General features: G+C 38.8%; 4 protein-coding genes across 8 annotated transcripts in view; 3 read left to right on the forward strand and 1 right to left on the reverse strand.

Annotated features, from left to right (window-relative positions):
• The window catches only part of eppk1 (epiplakin 1), a 38173-nt gene extending 32836 nt beyond the window's left edge, over nt 1-5337 (forward strand). Inside the window, exon 3 of the transcript XR_011693868.1 lies at nt 4652-5337. The gene's annotated coding sequence lies outside the window, so the exon portion shown is untranslated. The remainder of the gene's footprint in view (nt 1-4651) is intronic.
• Nucleotides 141-7326, reverse strand: fbxl6 (F-box and leucine-rich repeat protein 6). 2 transcript variants are annotated; one of them, XM_071500134.1, is made up of 10 exons: nt 7190-7326; nt 5419-6033; nt 4600-4758; nt 4422-4485; nt 3658-3789; nt 3285-3392; nt 3062-3175; nt 2250-2481; nt 1676-1919; nt 141-1482 (listed from the first exon to the last, which is right to left on the reverse strand). In XM_071500134.1, exons 2-10 carry the CDS (start codon nt 5955-5957, stop codon nt 1353-1355), a joined length of 1722 nt encoding a protein of 573 aa, XP_071356235.1. In that variant the 5' UTR covers nt 5958-6033; nt 7190-7326; the 3' UTR covers nt 141-1352. The 2 variants fall into 2 exon arrangements, with proteins under 2 accessions (XP_071356235.1, XP_071356236.1); XM_071500135.1 differs by lacking the exon at nt 7190-7326 and adding an exon at nt 6848-7171.
• Nucleotides 7327-7361: 35 nt separating this feature from the next.
• LOC139633956 (uncharacterized) lies at nt 7362-12250 on the forward strand. 4 transcript variants are annotated; one of them, XM_071500130.1, is made up of 4 exons: nt 7390-7529; nt 8255-8435; nt 8864-8930; nt 9182-12250. In XM_071500130.1, exons 3-4 carry the CDS (start codon nt 8870-8872, stop codon nt 11740-11742), a joined length of 2622 nt encoding a protein of 873 aa, XP_071356231.1. In that variant the 5' UTR covers nt 7390-7529; nt 8255-8435; nt 8864-8869; the 3' UTR covers nt 11743-12250. The 4 variants fall into 4 exon arrangements, with proteins under 4 accessions (XP_071356229.1, XP_071356231.1, XP_071356230.1 ...); XM_071500129.1 differs by having other exon boundaries at nt 8255-8356; XM_071500128.1 differs by lacking the exon at nt 8255-8435 and having other exon boundaries at nt 7362-7529.
• A 587-nt stretch (nt 12251-12837) lies between these two features.
• On the forward strand, nt 12838-17890 carry slc52a2 (solute carrier family 52 member 2). Its single transcript, XM_071500139.1, has 4 exons — nt 12838-13336; nt 14440-15295; nt 15456-15579; nt 16367-17890. Exons 1-4 carry the CDS (start codon nt 13207-13209, stop codon nt 16577-16579), a joined length of 1323 nt encoding a protein of 440 aa, XP_071356240.1. The 5' UTR covers nt 12838-13206; the 3' UTR covers nt 16580-17890.
• The last annotated feature ends 201 nt before the right edge of the window (nt 17891-18091 follow it).

Consider the following 18091-nt stretch of genomic DNA (forward strand, 5'->3'; position numbering starts at 1 on the left):
ACTTTCAGATCCCCTGAAGCACCCCTTATAGTATCAATTCAATAAGGCAAATCACACGTAAAGATAATTCTTTTTTTTTTTTAAGTGTGTGCAAATTGAAAATGCAGCACTCTCTAGTGGAAAGAAAGTATTTTCACAACTTCAGTGACATATTGAACATTTTATTATTTTAAATATTTCTTGACAGGCTTTTGACTGCAATTATTTTAACTTAGTGTAAAAAAATGTATAAAAAAGATCCTGGTATAGACAGCTGAACATCCCTGTAGGTTTATAATTGAGGTGAGTCATATAAATGTGATCAAATCCAACATGTCAATGTCACTCCATAAGCTACATGTAGACAATGCTTTTTCTGACTTTTAACTGACACAAATACAGGTTTTCTCACTGGATTCCAACCCCTTGCTTTTTAGCAGCAAGGAGTGCATCTGTTTTGTGCGAACAATATACGCTACTGTACAAATGTTTTAGGACACCTTAATTTTTCCAGATATTACTGAAATTTACAGTGTAATGTGTCAATGTACTAATTAAAGTCTAGAACACATAAATTATGATTAAAATAAAAATTAGATCTATTGCCACGCGGTATGCCTCTGAAACCAGTTAAATGTGTCATAATTAGTGTATGAATTCATGAGTTATGGCCAAAAAATGTGTTTTGTAAGGTCACCGGGACCTGAACTTTGACCTTTGATCACTAAAATCAAATTAATTCATTCTTGAGACATTTGTGGCAAATTTGAAGGGATTCCCTTGAGCCTTGGCTGTTACTAGCACAGAGGCATATTTAGTAGCAAAATGCACTAGTGGCATTCTTTCTACATGGAAGTGAAACATTGTTTGAAAAGTTCGTCCCAACACTGATGCAAAAGTCCCCACAAAATGCACTTGTTGAACTACTTCCTACAGTACAGTATTGTTCTAATAATCCATCAGAGGGTGCAGTAACACAATTTGTTCCAGCATAGCCTTTGTACAGACAGGCTTAATTTACTTCCATTGCTGCAGGAAAGCTGTAAGTTAACCAAGGGCCTGTTTTCTATGAAATTTACATGGCTTTTCAATTTTTGATGACCTAAACATTTTTTTTCCTTGGCCAGTTTACTAGTTAAGGTTATTCACTGGACTTTAACTGTTTAAAAATCTCAATAAATACTGGAAAAAATGCAGGTGTTCCAAAACTTTAAACCAGCAGTGTGCATATAAAGCAACATATACAAAAACACCTGTGGGTAAAATAACAGAATTATTTAAACAACATAATCCACAAAGAGGACTGTTTAAAGACATTCCAGTGTGCTTTGTAAATTCAGTTTATGATTTCTGAAAACAAACAAAAATCAGAACTACTCCAATTTATCCAGCAGCTGGCGAATGTCTTCTTGGCCACGGTAAATTCTCTTAACTCCTCTTGGAAGATAACGGCAGGATGAAAGGTTGAGGTAGCTAAGAGCAGTCATTTGGCCGACGACGGACCTGCAAAATAAAGTTAATAAATATTTTTTTGTTAAATTCTTGAACGATAATCACAGTGTTAAGCCTAAAACACTGGGAAAATGTGAATGCCTGATTAAAACTCCATTCTATATATCTGCAGATTGTCTCTTAAAAGAGTTGGTTCATACTTTATTGGCTGAAGGGTTAAAAGGGAAAATTATACACTGAGTACCTGAGGGCAGATGGTGTGATCCTTGTCCCACTCAGGTTGAGTGAACGCAGTGTATCTGTCTCTGTTGCCTGAGCAAGGTAACTCATGGCTATTTCCAAGTCCTCCTCAGTAAAGAGCTGATTTGCAATGTCAAGCTGTTGCAAACTCTGACTCCACTTTTGGGTCACCATGTGAAGTCCCTTTTTAGGTGATGACAACCCGACATGGCTGCTGAAATACTGTCCCCAAAACAGACACTCAAGCTCTGCCAAATCACAGAGGAAAAAAAGAGGGATGCAATGATTAGTAATTGGGTTTCAAATGCAAATACAAACCATTATTTTATTAGGTATTTTATTACAGTATTTTATTAGTAAATTTAAAATACTAAGTATACGTGAGTATTGGAAAATGAAGTCAAAGTAGTTTCTATGCCTCTAATTAATTTTCACACCACTGTGTATTAAACATGAAAAGACTAATAAGACTTTTTCACTACAGGTTGCAATTGCATCTCTTTTTAAATAAAACTTAATTACCTTCAGAACCCAAAATTTAACAAAATGAAAGTATAAATCTCATGACTTAGGCCTACCAAGACAGGGTAATGTTGCGAGACCAGATGGTGTTATTCGGGAACAGCCTCGCAAGTCCAGCACCCGCAGCCTCGGGGAGCCAAAGAGAATCTCCCACAAATCTTTGTCAGTCATGTAAGAATAAGATGTGGTTGCAATACATAGCTCCTCCAATAATGGGAAGCCTGGTGTTGAATCAGCACCATTACGCATCGTCTTATGCAGAGGTCTGACATTCAGCATCCGGAAGGTCTGATGGGAATTACAATAGATGTAAAGTGCGCATATACAGTATAATGAGTCAACACACACTGGCAAAGTGAACATGGTGAGTGCAAGTTATTCACAGTAGAGAAGCTACTACTGATTATTTTTGTTATTAATTAATATGATGAGTGTTTCGTTGTTTAATTATTTGTCTATGTCAATGTTAAAAGTGAAAATGTCCATTATATTTTGCAAGAGCTAAAGTTGTCATATTCTGTCCAAGCAGCAAAACAAAACCCAAAGATGTTGAGTTGAAGTGATACATCACAAAGAGAAGCATCACATCCTCTCATTTGAAAAGCTGGCACCAGTTGAAGTCTGGCATTTTTGTTTGAAATATGATTGCTGATTAATTTTCTGTGGATTGACTAATCTATTAATTGTCTCAGGGATGTAAAATGAATTCTTTAAAATGATCGGTTTCTTCATTTAGTAGTGCTACACCTTCAAAGTACGGAAATTACAGTGACACAGATAAAACATGAACTTACAATTGCCACTTCAATTTAGACACATAACAAATAGTCACATCAGCATAGAGAACTGAACATTTTGATTTTTTTACCTTGAGTTTAGGGCACGCCATCTGTAGTGCCTGGATGTAAACAGGAAGTTCACAGTCTTTGCTGTCGAGTCTTGTGTTGACCTCCAGCAACTCCAAATCAGGACAGTATCCCCTCTGAAAAAAAATCAAATACAAATAACAAGTTTATTTTAATGCTCACTGGCTTTGACAGTGTGTAACTCAGATTACAAAAGAAAAGAAAAGAAAAGAAAAGGGGGCTTACGGTTATGGCAGTCAGAAGTCTGTCATTCTTTAGTCCATGAGTGAACCAAATTTGCTTAATCTGGCTCCCATGATGTTCTAAGTACTCCAGGAGTCCCTCCACCTGAAACTACAGCAAAAACAAGTTTTCAACAAATCTTAAATTCTATATTTAACCAAGTTTGGATTGAAAACGAACACCTGCTGTGAAATTCGGGCTCTGGATGGTGTATGATGAACAAGTTGGACAATAACTATCCATAATTTTGAGAACATGCACTGTACTAAACCTAAAGCTGTAAGGTAACAAGTTGACAGCAGCTAAATTATTAGCATGCCATTATGTTGAGGCCATAACCTTTCTATCCATGAACCTAACCAGTAGTCCGTGTTACCTCTGAATACTGGAGATTTATGCTCTGCAGAGACCGGCTGTGCAGACCAAGGCTTTGGAAGGCGCTCACTGTCAGGCCTGTGCAGTAAGAGAGTGTGAGGGAGCGAAGGTGAGGACAGAACTGCGAAACAACCTAAAATTAATCACAACAAAGATAGAAAAAACACACAGTTAATAAAAAATATTTACACTGAAAAGTAGGTTTCATTCTTAGGATATGGAAAAAATACAATCTTTACTTATTGAGCAATATTTAAAGATAAATCATTTTGTCCCCTGAAATATGTGAATATAAATGCTTTAAGATGCATCAACTTCAACAACGGCTTATAATTTTTGGTTGTGAACTTTGTGTGAAACTTTGAAACAAAACTCTACTGCAACTCATAATTACTTCAATTAGTGATTCATCACCAATTATTATTTCAGTGATTTATTTTGTCTACAAAATGTCAGAAAGGAATGGAGAAAAGTGGCCATTATAATTATTCTAATGTCTGTTTTATACCACTAACAGTCCAACATCCCAAAAAATTCACTTTACTATCATATGACAAAGAAAAGCATCTACCCCGAGAGACTAGAACCAGCAAATTATTGGCATTTTAACATGAAAAAATTTCCATAAATTACCAAGAATAGTTTAATAGTAACCAATTAATTCTCTACTGATTGTTTATGTTATGTTTGTTGTTGTTGTTTGTTACGTTATATGTAAATGTTTCCTGAATAACGATGTTGAAACGACAGGTATCAGGTCCTTACCTCTACTGCATGGCTCACATTCTTTGTCCAGTGATAGAGAGAAAAGTCTCGTAACTGAGAAAATCTAGAGAAAAAGACGGACATGTTATTATTTCTTTTCCAAGATAATAGTAAAAATATAAGCACAAACTAACATAATGCAGAAGTCAAACCTCTTCATAAAACTACTGATACAGACCTGTCTTGCGCCAGCCAGTTGACAGTGTCCTTAATCTTCTTCTCGGTTTTAGGTAGCTGGTTTTTCCCAGGCGCAATCCAGCAGAAACCTACAGTCACCTTACGCCACAGGACTGGACTGGAGGCAGCAGCGTTCCACAGACGACAAACCCTCCCCACCCTACACCAGAAACACAGTGGGGAAAAGGGATTTAGTTTGGTTCCCAAATTACATACAGTAAAAATACAGTACTCCAGCTGGGTAACAATATCATGAGAGACAGATTAGTTGATTCACAGAAAATTAATCAAACGCTCACTGGTTTCATCTTTTCAAATGTGACTATTTGCTGGTTTTCTTGCTCTGCTATGGTGGTAAACAAGCAATCTGAAGATGTTACCTTAAGGTCTATAAAACGTGATACACATTTTCTCTACTTTCTCACACTTTACAGACCAAATGAGTAATCAAGAAAATAACCAGCAGTTGCATTCGGGATCATAACATAGCAAATGTGTACAATATCAGATATAAAATAACTGATATTTAAGGCAAATAAATAAGGCAAGTAAAACTTTAATGCATTAAATCAGATAAAGTGTAAGTGTGAAGCTCATTTTGCTCGTGATGACAATTTCTTTGGAATCACTAAATTGGACAACATAGATTTGTAAAACACAATATGATAATGTCATTGTGATATGTTTATATTGAAAGTTGACAAACATTACTATTAAAATCCCTGCCTTATGTGTTGTACATGAGTCACAATATCATAATACTGGGGCATAACATAGATCTCATAGTTTAACTACATAAAATCAAATGTGTGTTTATTACCTGCATAAAAATGGTACAGCACCATCTTGGACAACCACCATCTGAAAAATATTAATTAGCACCTCCTCAGGAAGACTTTCACCCCATCTGTGGTCTGTTGCCTTCTGTGGCACAAACAGAGCAGCATCCTCTTCTGTCTTTCTAACTGGGTTACTTGCTGGTTTAGGCTTGGCACAGACTGTCTTTTTTTTCTTAATCTGATTGGCTTTTAGCTTTTGTTTAGTAAGCTTTTTCTTTTTGCTTCCCTTCTTTTGGGGCATCCAGGCTGAACCATCGTACTGAGAGGTGGTACTTGATATGACAAGAAGCATATCTTCCCCTTGATGGACAGTGTAGCCAAGCTGGGCAGGCCTGGAGACTCTTGCCTTTTTTTGCTTCTTTTTTTTTGCATTTGTTGGCTCACTAGATTTCCTCTTCAAAGTTGCCTTCTTTGTCTTTGGTCCATCTTCTCCTTGATCTGATGTATTTGAAGTGCTGGGTGCAGTGTCGTCTTCTCTTTCACCTTGGGTTGAAGCTTGTGCTTCAGAGGAATCCATCATGCACTGCTATCTAGCCTTGACAGCGAGCTTCATTACAAGAAAACCAGACATCAGGAAAGTAGTTACATATCCGCGTCTGAAAATAGAATCAGAATAAGATCCGTTTGTGTCTGTGTGGGTAATCTCAACTCTCCAGTGTAAATTAAATGCCATGTTTATACATAATGAATGAGGAGGAACGCAACAGAGAAAGGGGGAGAAAATAAATACAATACAGTCATATAATACAGTAAAACATGTCATTACATTATCATCTAATACTGTACTTAAAACCTGAACCTCATGAAGCCACTACACCATGACTTCAAATACAGATCTTTTAAATGTATAAATTGTAAATTGTACACAAAGGCACAGGTTTCTGAACAAAGTCACAGCTACAGAGGTACAACTGTACGATCTAATGCAAAACAGCAGAATCCTGCACCAGGTCTGGGACCTGCGGGTACAGTATGTGATGAGGACTTGTTATGCAGTTAATTACACATATAACAAAACTGAAATGCCTTAAAAATCCCAAACACAGAGTATTATCATTAACTATTCACATATTTCATGCTACTATTTGGTTTTATGCCAGCTGTTGACGTTATTTTTGTGTCAACCAATAGTTGGTGCTCTAAAACGTACTTGCTGATACTTCTCTACTTTAAGCAGATATTTCTGTACTTTTACTTGTGTAGTTTCACTTAAGGTGAGGATCTGAGCACTTCTCCCATCAACGGGATTCAGTCCAGGAAACTGCTGGAGTCCATGTTTACTGTTAGTTAGAAATGACCGTGTGTTGTCTGTAAACGTGCAGTGTTTAAAATGAAAAGTTTAAAATGAGTCTCTTACACATTTGACCTTAAAAGACCTCTAATCTTATCTTTTCCAGATGCGATTTGTACCTCGAAGCTAACTGCACAGTCACATCCATCCTGGTTGTTACCGACGATTTTGAAGACTATCAAACCATACGCAACACAACAACTCTTTCAGCTGTGTTAATGTTTACCAATTTAATAATTATTTCATCGAAGACAACGTTAATTTGTTAAATAAGTCAGATTGGCTGTTCGGTAAACGTTAACCAAGCTAACCTGTTACAAATAGCCACGCAGCAAATGTAGCAGGCAGACAGCACAGGAGCTGTCGCTGCTTTGACAACGAATACTAACGTAAATAATAAACCATATTTCTTAAAATAAAACGAGCATTTTGAGCTCAGTGTTGTTGTTTTTCTTTATTACCTGCTGCTAGTTCACGTAAACGACTGACTTCCTCCAGCCTGAGCAGCACTCACACAATGCTTTCCACATCTCTTATGTGATTGGCGGAGACCTCGACAATAGCCCGCCTTCTGCAAAACTATCCAATCGCTGACCAGCTCACTGTTCCGACCCCTCCACCGTGTGTTGTGTTGAGGGGCGAAGACTGTGCAGTCCATGGAAGTGTTGCAGGAACTTGGCTCTCGACTTTTGCTACTTGCACACTTGAAAGCATCTGAAAGCCCCACAGCCTGCAGCACAACTCTTCTGCTCTGGTATTACTTGCGGATTGTTGAAGTGTATCATGCTGAATTTCCTGAAGGTAAAGTTGGTGCTAACATTAGCATGTTGCTCATAAGGCTAACATTAGCATGCAGAGGTGGTGCAGCATTAGCGCGCATTTGCAGATGTAGTGTTAAAGCTTTTATCCTATAAAGTTCTTGTCAGAGCAAGAAAGCAGACTATTGGGTTGTGTTGTTTATTTGAAAAAAAAAAGCTGTGTACAATTGTTAAAGCTTATCCTGGGGTGGTAGGTGGGGGAAGGGATTCCCTGCCTAGCAGGACAACTGAGTGCCACAAGGTGGCACAAAATAACACAAATGTACACTAATTTTCCTGTTTATTATGTACGCCTCACTTAAACTAACATAGTCTAATACAACAGCCCAATTTTGTGATGCTGTTTCATTACAAAATTGTATTGTGTTATAATGAGATGTATTGTTAATGTATTGTACTGTAACAATATCCACTTTTATACAATTAATAGTGGTTAACATTGAGTTTAAAATGAATCTAAACACAGTTGGATGGTGATGATGAAGTGGCACTTGGACTCACCTGATATGTTTACACAAGACAACAAAATTGGTAACCTCTGATCTAAATGTTAGTGACACCTCTGTGTACAACATAATCCAATTCAACAGCACCACCTAAATTATTCAAATCTTTAGCTACCATTTAGCAACATTGAAGTAAATTAGTATGACCTCTAACCTAACCGTGAAATGTTGGAAAATGTTTATTACTTATTTTCTTTTTCAGGGAAGCTTAAAAAACAGAGCTTCAGTATTGTGTCTCTCTGAATGCTAATGCCAAGACAAGGCATTTTGCCACAGGGGTGTGTTCTCCAGGACAGCACTGAAAGTATGACACTCATTCCTGTTCTGCCTCATCTCCTTGCTGATTCAGGACATGATTATGGAGCATTGAGTGAAAAGTGAATGTAAATATTTACTACTTGTTGTGCTGCAGTTTTGCAGTCTAAACAGCATTGTCTTTCCTACTGTGATGTACACATTTCTATTAGAATTAGTGTCCAGATTAGTTTTTCTGCTTTTTGAGGATTAAAAAAGAGTGAATGAGTCCATAAGTTATGGAATAGTAATATAAAAATAACTGTTCTTGACTTTAATGCATAGAAAACATTCACATTTGATATAAAAATGATGGTGAACATTTTAAAACATATCACAATTTAACTCTTCAGTTTCATACCTATAGTTTCCACCAGACTTTAGGTATGATTACACATGGATAACAGCTAGCACACATTTTGTCATTATGTACACAACCCCTTTCTTCTGTAAGTGGTGACTTTGTAGATACGGAAGATTAAATGTTTTTTTTAATGTGCCACCTCTTTTAAAACAGAACACAATGGAGGAGGGTGAAGATTTCTCTCTGTGTGGAAAAGCAGCTGTAACTGAAGCTAACCTAAGTAAGATGAAAACATTTAAAGTAAAATGGCCATGTAATAACATTGTTATGAAGATGACTGTATGAGCTAATCACATTGTGTGTGTGTGTGTGTGTGTGTGTTGGTCCGCTGTTGCCTTGTCATTTTTTTAGAAAGCATAAATTAATTAATTAAATACTGCACAATTACTGATTTTTCATTCAAAATTTGTAACCTTACCTCTAAGTCAAGTATTTTTTTTCTTATCACATGCTATCTTTTCTGTTTTTCAGGAGATGAGTATTATTGGAAGCTTGTTGCAGATTTCATTGGTCCTCAGTCGGGGGAAGGATTAGGGCTTGAAGGGGCACCATGCAAGAACAGACTTTTGATTCAAGTAGGACTTCTGAGAGAGGATAATAATTTTCCATGGATTGCTGTCGTAGATTGGCTCAGGAGAATTTTCCCTAGACATCAGACAGCTGACTTTCGTCGTTTGATTGAAAGAGGCATCGCAGCAACACTGAGTCTGGGAAGTGAAGCGAGGCTGACCTTCCTGGAATCAGATGTCAACTTTAACTTTGTCGGCCCAATATGTGATAGCATCGGGGTTGAACGACAGCATCTTTTGGAAATGAGGGATTTTTCAGAACGAGCACAATCAATTGAAGTCACAAATGGATTGATTCTTGAGTTGAGCAACTTTGTCGCCAGGGAGAAAATTGCCCCAGTTGTTATCGTTTCTTGGCTTAGAAATTTCAACCCTGAGTTTTGTAAGAGAGGGGATATTCAAAAGGCGTATAAAGTTCTTAAGGCCAAGATAAAAAAGTTAAAACTTTACTCCCGCAATTATGAAACAAGAAGACACCGGAGGAATGCGGCAATGGAAAATCTGCTCCAAAGTCCATTTGAACTGGTGCAGAAAAAAAAACCTAAATTTGTTGTGAAGAAACGCATGAGAAGAGATGACACAGGCAATTATGAAAAAGTTACAATCAAGGAAGAATATGAGAGCTATGAAATCATGCAAGGTGAGGGGCCTGAGATGAACAAAGGAGTCATAAAGAAAATAATACTGAGAGAACATGTCTCCATACGCGATGAAAGCGATAAGGATTCAGATGCATCCAGTAGTGAAGAGGAAACGTCGGACGACAAAGGAGAGGCCCTAACCCTGCTTGACATTGCAATGTTGTCTGTCCACAAGCTGTCAAGTGTGCACGGTGGGAAAACCACAGCATGCAAGCAGGTTTCCTTGGATCTTCTCAAAAATCAGTATACTATGACATGCAAGGAGCATCCAGCCATGGCAGAGTTTGAGAAAAAACTGGATTCTCTCAGTGAAGACATTTCGCTGGCCTCTCCTGTGGTATTTTTAAACTACAATGCGAATTTCCTTGTTGACATGCATGATGCAGTTGAGCAGCAAATTATGAGTTTTGAAAAAGAGATTATTCTATCAGCTGGAGAGAAACTAGGTCGTGACAAGCTTCCTAAATTCAAGAACTTTGTGAATCTGTCAGAAAGTGCCACTTCACGCTACATTCACATGGCTTGTGATATCTTAAGCCCTTGTAACCCTGATATGCAAAATTACAGAAAACACTGGGTAGCCTTTTGTGAGGAAAAGAAAAATCCCTCCAGAGTTGCAGTAAACCAGTCAAACAGATTCAACAACTACTTTGAAGCTGCAGCGGGTCTGATTCACCATCACAAAGAGATCGGGCTCTTCATCTCTGATTTGCTGTCACTGAACAACGACGAATGTCCAAACGTCATTCTTGAGAGTGTTGCGGCTGATGCTAATGACTCTGTGATTCAGAGCCTTGTGTGTGTTCTGGCTCTGGTTTACTGCAAAATCCTCGGTCCTTACTGGCAGCTTTTGAAAAGTGGAGGAGAGTACTCATTGTACAGCCGGTACATGCTCAGTCTCTACCAAAAGTTTCTTGATTGGTCTAAAGATCCTTCAACTCTGCTGGAACCGGAAGAGGCCACAAATGTTTTTCTGCAGTTCCCATTGCAAGAGAAAACCTTTGATGGAGTGTTTCATTACTGTGGTCAGTGGCACACAAATAGGGACCTAATCAGAGCTTGCTTGAAAAGGACAATAAAGGTGATTGCAGCTGTCACTGAGCAACATCTGAAGGACTTCCTGCCAGGAGGAACATTTTCCCAAGTCCCTTCACCAGACTTGAGCTCGCAACTGGTGAGTTGCACATTCTCCGTCCTGATGGCGGAGTATCCCTCCGGTCACGTCTACCCTTACAAGAAGAAAAGACCTGACAAGTCCTCTAAACAATCCTCACACAAAAACTTGTCATCAGATAGCTCTCAAGAAGACGACCGGTCCGTTTCATTTGACAACAGCTCTGATGAATCTTCTGGTTGGCATGCTAAAAAGAATACACACTTTGGCCAAAAAGTTGACTGCAGCCCGCAGCTGAAAAAAGCTTACAGCGGTAAAAGAGAAAGGGCAGTAAGAGTAGAGCAGGAAGAGGTTGAGGAGAACATGGACAGAGAGTACATCATAGCGACAGTGAGCAGAAACGGAGGGCCATGCAAGTCACAGCAGGATGTCGACAAAATGCTGCTTCGTTTTGATGGAAAATCCCGAGCAGAGAAACGAGAAGCAGTCCGTTGTGAGATACTGTACCAGAAGATGGTTCTCAACAACACAGACCCACACTTGGACTGTGTTTTCCGCAACAGCACGCAAATGGTGCTGAAGCTAAAGCTCGCACTCCCACGTGTTAAACCTGGGTACTCTCTTGTTTTGGCACCTAAAAAGACAAAAACAAAGCGTGTGCTTCCAAAACCAGAAGTGACTTGGCAGAGTGAAAGCAGCAGCACGTAACAACTGTAATTTGTTACGTACAATATCACACTTCTTTACTAAAAAGAAGTGTGATACTGAGGGACAGAGGGTGATGAAAGACTTGGAATACTGTTAGAAGGAACTTGTGTTAACATGTGACTTCCTCACTTAAATCTGTTTACACAAACTAAGCATAAATAAACACAGTGACCTCAATCTGTCAATACAAATACACTATCATGTTTAAATATCTAAATGCCAGATGAAGCCATCATGTATGTTGTACAAACAATATTTTTGATACCATTAGTTAGAAAGGTTGTTAGATTTTGTTACAGATATTTTTGATACGATGCAACTCCTTAATTTGCATGGCACTGTATTGGCAACTTTTTTTGTTGCTGAAAAGTACACAGTATTCTTTTTTTTTTTTTTTTTTTTTTAAGTACGCGATTGTACCTATTGTGATTATGGAGAGGTCAGTCGGTAACAGCTGCTGAATTGAATGTCGTAAGAACCACTGTCAAAATAAATAGCTTCTTTGTTCGTATTTGTTTTTATTTACTTTGTCAAACTTTAGATGAACTAGAAATGGTCACTGAGACAAGAGTTCACTTACAAAATCAACTCCGCTTTAGTTCAAGTTCATGACTGTATTGACCCAGTGTTTTGGTTAAGTCAGTCGCATAATAACCTTGTTTTTCTCAGATTTAAAGGACATTTGTTGTTGCATCACAGGCAATAGCAATGTCAATGAGTTCATGCCTTCATGCTTATAAAAGCATTGACTGGGAGGGGCTCTAGAAAATAAGGAGGCAGTAATGACAGAGGGGCCTGTCAGGGTCAATGGGCAAAATGTCAAAGCATTATGATGTTTTTTCTAACTATAGTACCAAAGAAGGGTCCTAGACCCATTGAGGGACTTGTGGGGGGGCTGGAAACTTATTATGAAACTGTATTAAATAACGTTCATGTTCTGTGTGTCACTGCACACAGCTGTTAAGTGCTTCAGTGTCCAGCAAAGATCTAATCATCTTAAGTAGACTTGTATTTGCCTGAGCTGCAGCTTTGACATGCTGTCCGCTTCTTTTACGGTGTTGCATTCGTGAGTGTCGGAAAACTGAAAGCTCAGTGATAGCTGATAGAGCTACTGTTGCACACTGAGCCGGGTAGTTTTAGGTAAGTGTGACATTTTACGGTTAAGTTGAGGAACATCATTTGTATTGTGAAAAGCATCGCGAGAATAACCAAAACGTCCACAGTCCTGGGAATAGCTTTAAACAGTTGGTAAGGAAGAGGTAATCGTCCTGTTTTAAACAGATATAACTTACGATGGGTACGTGAAGGCAACCGAAGGGGCGGGAACTTTGCGTAAGTGTCCACCATTCTTCAGGTCAACACGCCGCAGCGTATGGAGGGGCACATTAGCAGTGTCTCTTTCAAACAAAGTCAAACGGGTTACCTTGCACTGTCTCTGTTCTTGTGGCCGGAGTGAACGGTACCATGTCCGGCAGCTGGTGGGGCAGCGCCGCGGTGACCCACGGGCTGATGGCTCTGTTTGCCATGGGCTCCTGGGTTTCCGTCAACAGCTTGTGGGTCGAGCTCCCGGTGGTTGTCAGTGTGCTGCCCGAAGGTCAGTGGTGCAACACAACGTCCTGAAATACACAGATATTTATACCAGTTACACTCGGGCCTTCATTTGGATCCCTTTGTTTTATTATTCAGGCTTTGTTGGCTTCGGCTAGACTCAAACTCTAACCTGGCCATGTTAGCTTCATGCTAGCTAGCTAAACATTCAACTGAAGACCGTGTTTTTGTCTCTCCATGGTAATCGACAATTATGAAATGTCTTGAGTACACTGTGGTTATGTTTATGAAGCCAGTGATGGCAGAAGTACTCGGATCCTTAAAGTAAAGCAATACCGCACTGTGAAAAATATCCCATTACAAGGAAAAGTTAATGCAGTCAACAGTAAAAGTACTCAGGCAAACAAATGGCTCATTCAGTGGTATATTATACAGTACATATACTTTTAGTTGTACTGAAGTACAGTTTTAATGTACTTGTACTTTATTTGAATGTTTCAATGTTATGATACTTCTACTTCAGTACATTGCAGAGGGAAATATTATATGATTTACTGTTTTTATTTCTCATATAGTTGCCAACTTCTTGGTCACCATGTTCATTTTTGGACTTTGACATTTAAAACGTAGATTTGCAGAAAAGCACTGACTGTAGATGTCAAGAAAATCTATCAAGTCAGCAACACCAGCACAGGCACAGGAATAGAGAATAAATCTGAACACAAATGAAGTAATTGGCTGTGAAGCACTAAAGGATTTATGACTCTAGGTGGCCCTGTTTCCTGGCCTACACCGATGAGGCCTCTGAGTATTACAGATTCAGGGTAAAAGATGTTATCTTTCTCAACACGTTTTTAAACATTTCTCACCAAATGGTCCATGGGAGATTAAAGTAAGAAAAAAAAAAAGAAGGTAGTCACTGTCTGTTCACTATTGGCACCAATTTATCCAAGAACCTCTGAGTTTAATGCCTGATGAAGGTTTCTGACCAAAACTAAGTGAAGAAAAACAGGCTGCAACAGTTGGTCAAAATGAGACACACATAGGACAATTGTCCCCTACATAATTGTTTAAAATACATGTATAAAATGATAAAATATCTTATTACCCTAGCTGATATTTGCCTTTTCTTATTTGTTTTTGTACCAGAGTGGAACCTGCCCGCTTACCTCTCAGTGGTGATAGCATTTGGGAACCTGGGTCCAATAGCAGTCACCATAACACACCACTGTGCACCAGGACGTTTAAATGAACGCCTTGTCATCCACTGCATCCAGGTGCTGGCAGTGGTGACGTCCGCTTTTCTGGCCATCTTCTGGTCACACACTGTCACAATAGCAGGAGAGGAAAGGTCGCTACCCTTCCTGCTCTTCACCTTTGTGTTGTCTCTTGTATGCTGTACGTCCAATGTCACCTTCCTGCCTTTCATGTTCCGTTACCCCCCTCAGTATATCCGTACCTTCTTCATCGGTCAGGGGTTTAGTGCCTTGTTCCCTTGTATTGTGGCCTTAGGGCAAGGTGTTGGCAAGCTGGAATGTAAAACTGTGAATGGCACGATGAAGCCAGAGTATTTAAAAGAGAGCTTTCCTGCCCAGAACTTCTTCTGGTTCTTGTTTGTCATGCTGTCAGTCTCGGCTCTAAGCTTCCTGGCTTTGACACGAAGACAGATAGAGTCACAGCAAGACACACCGCCACAAGAGTCTGACAATACAGGCGCAGCAAAGAACGGAGAGGAGACTCACCCGCTACACAACGGAGGGACGCCGGTGTCTGAGGACCAGGTGCAGGTGGAGGAACAGCCACCTCATCAGACATTCTGGACATCACGCAACATTTACCTGCTGGCGCTGCTCACAATCTCCAATGCCCTCACCAACGGGGTCCTACCATCTGTGCAGAGTTTCTCCTGTCTGCCCTACGGCACCATGACCTTTCACCTCTCCGTGGTCCTTGGCAACATAGCAAACCCCCTTGCCTGCTTTCTGGCCATGTTTGTCATCCTCAGGTGAGAAATTTTAAGGAACATATACAATCAAACACATATTTAAATTTTTGTTCTATTTTTGTGCTTAAGAACTTTTAAATTATTTGTAAGAGCAAAGCTATTTTTACCTTAGAGAGTTGTGATCATTTGTACTTAGGACCAGCTCTACTTTGTCTTCTAGGTCCTCCACAGGTCTGGGGTTCTTGTCTATAGGAGGGGGAGTATTTGCTGCATATCTCCTGGCATTAGCAGCACTCAGCCCCTGTCCACCGCTCCTGGGAAACCCTGTTGGTGTGGCTTTAGTGGTGAGTGGTAATACTCAGGTCTAGGTTTATGTATTTTTTGTTTAATTATTTGATTCTAGTGCATATTTTGCCACATGACCTTTACCAAAAATGATTATTCTTGAGTTTGAGATTTTTTATTTAAATTAAATTCGCAGAAAGTTGCAAAATTTCAACCTAGGAATTATCTGCTTAACAAGTCTGAGTACCATTCAGTTACAGCTTATGGTGCTATGGACTCCTCTTAGAAAACAAAGTCCTGCATATTTCTCACTTCAGGGGCCACATGTGTAAACAAAGCATTTACACAAAAAACACGCATAAGCCATTTCCCACACATAAACTGGTATTTGTAAATGCAGAATGTGCAGTGACAGAGTGTGCATCTCTTCAGTATTTCAGACGATGTGTACTGTTGTGTAGAGCAATCTGAGGGCGATACGATAAGATAGAGACTGAAAAATAAGGTGAAAGACTAAATCTAAGTTATCATTTTTATTCAGGTTGTTTGACAATTTCACTACGATTTTTTTTTTTGCCATCTACATAGCAATAATGATGATAATAATACACGTTATATAGCACCTTTTGAAACAGCAAACTGTCAATCAAATGCACATTATAAACTTGATTTTGATTGATTACTTTTGTGTAATCAGATCTTTTTTTGTATATTGTAATTGTTTTTATCTATAGAGGGTCCAATGCATCTGGCACCAGATCTTTACCACACTGAGGCTTCAGTTTCATAATTTCTTTTTCTACCTGTCCACCACTGACTTCAGCTACTTGCTTGTGCCCTCTACAGGTCATCTCCTGGATTATTTTCATGGGTCTCTTCTCATATCTGAAGGTGGTGATTGGGACTTTGCTTCATGAGGCAGGTCACGCTGCCCTGCTGTGGTGTGGAATCTCCATCCAGGCCGGCTCCCTTATCGGAGCCCTCACCATGTTCCCCTTGATCAATGTTTATCATGTGTTTGCCAGAGCCCAGGAGTGTGTGGACAAATGCACTAAGTAGGGATGAGATATGTAATGGTTTCTGTTTTTTGTTTTGTGTCTTTTTAAACATAAGGCTCCAATTGATTTCGCAAGGGAACTGACTGTTTTAACCCTGTTTTGGGTTCCTGAGTGAAGCACCAGATCTGTCTTGGCCTCATTTTTCTTGAGGAACACGCCACCTAAGAAGCATCCTGTCCTCATCCAGAAGCTTCTGAGCCTGTGAAAGCAAAAACATTCCTTCATAATGGGAGCATTGTGTTTCTGCACATTGACCAAGGGGGCTGCAAAATGCGTATGATGCAGTAATACCACAAGTGCTTTGTGCTTTATTTTGTAATGAATCTCTGTAGTTGTTTACAGTAGCAAAAGCAGCTGTTGATGGATATTTCCCAACTCCAACAGATCATGTGAAAACTTATTTACTCAGGAACATTAATTTATTCATTCACATTTGTTGCTCATGTAGCTAATGAATGAGAAGGATTAACACTGTTAGCTGCAAACCTCAGCCTCATCCCTTCAGAAAGGAAAACAGTACTTTTTTTAATTTCAGTGACTATTTTCTAATGTCTGGCTACCTCTTCTCTTTGATTCCATTTAAGCATGAAACACAGTTTTATCAAATTTCATCATAGTCAGATAAACAGTTAACTTGTGCAGAAGTCAGTATTATGAAAATTTTATTGCAGTAACTAAGAATTGTTGATTTAATGTTACATTTCAAGTTAACTGTGCCTGAGAAATGTTTAACTTAACAAAACACATCTTTCATGAAAGTCAGCTTCCTTTAGATTTAACTTTGTTTCGAATAACGTTTCATACAAACATTTAATGTAATTTACTGGCTGTTTTTAGACATTTTTCAAATATACGGCAATGCTGTGCTACCATAAGGGAACAATATCTGGCCTTGATGAAAAGTAAAATAATGAGTGAAAAGTTTGGGTAAACAAGGGATGTTGACATCTCAACCTTTGAAGATTAAAAGAACTAATAAACTTAAAATTACCTTTATAAGGTAATTCTTTTAACCATGCTTCATCAAACTGTGGTCTTCATTAAACTCTTTTAAAGGTTACAGAGGAAGAATATCTGTTAAATTTGCCTCAGCTTTATGGTGGTAATCTTGTATTTTAGTTTATCAATAATCTGTCAGGTTTTTTGGTGATTTTACAGACGGACTGAAATGTGGTTGAACAGTTAAGTGATTGATAAGTTGCTTTTGCTTTTTTTTTCATGATCATGGCCATTTTTGTTGATTTTTTTTCTATTGATTATAATGTATACACTACCAAATTGCATTAAATGGCTGCTGTTGGTGAACAATGAAGATTTGTTCAAAATGTCCTGAAGCTTTTTTTTCTCTCAAAAGATTAGCATTGAGGAAAGCTTGGCTAGTCCTTTAATTATTTGTGAAACAATAATGATTAGCACTGACATTAGCTCCCATTTCAAGTACAGTACAGTATGAACCACTGGCAACAGTGTAAGAATGTAACTTAAGATGGTGCTGACTTTATTGCTGACCTCT

This window comes from Trachinotus anak, unplaced genomic scaffold (assembly GCF_046630095.1).
Source record: "Trachinotus anak isolate AG129_WGS33_773 ecotype Australia unplaced genomic scaffold, CSIRO_AGI_Tana_v1 ptg000016l, whole genome shotgun sequence".
NCBI lineage: Eukaryota > Metazoa > Chordata > Actinopteri > Carangiformes > Carangidae > Trachinotus > Trachinotus anak.

Bases quoted from the DNA above. Each gene is read 5' to 3' on its own strand.
- fbxl6 (XM_071500134.1), bottom strand. From the start codon at position 5,957: ATGATGGATTCCTCTGAAGCACAAGCTTCAACCCAAGGTGAAAGAGAA. The intron at 3,393-3,657 runs GTAACACGGACT...TTTTTGCTGTAG, and splicing joins TAAATCTCCAGTATTCAGAG to TTTCAGGTGGAGGGACTCCT. The intron at 2,482-3,061 runs GTAAAAAAATCA...AATTCCCATCAG, and splicing joins TGGCGTGCCCTAAACTCAAG to ACCTTCCGGATGCTGAATGT.
- LOC139633956 (XM_071500128.1), top strand. The intron at 8,931-9,181 runs GTAAGATGAAAA...TCTGTTTTTCAG, and splicing joins TGTAACTGAAGCTAACCTAA to GAGATGAGTATTATTGGAAG.
- slc52a2 (XM_071500139.1), top strand. From the start codon at position 13,207: ATGTCCGGCAGCTGGTGGGGCAGCGCCGCGGTGACCCACGGGCTGATG. The intron at 15,296-15,455 runs GTGAGAAATTTT...TTTGTCTTCTAG, and splicing joins GCCATGTTTGTCATCCTCAG to GTCCTCCACAGGTCTGGGGT. The intron at 15,580-16,366 runs GTGAGTGGTAAT...TGCCCTCTACAG, and splicing joins CTGTTGGTGTGGCTTTAGTG to GTCATCTCCTGGATTATTTT.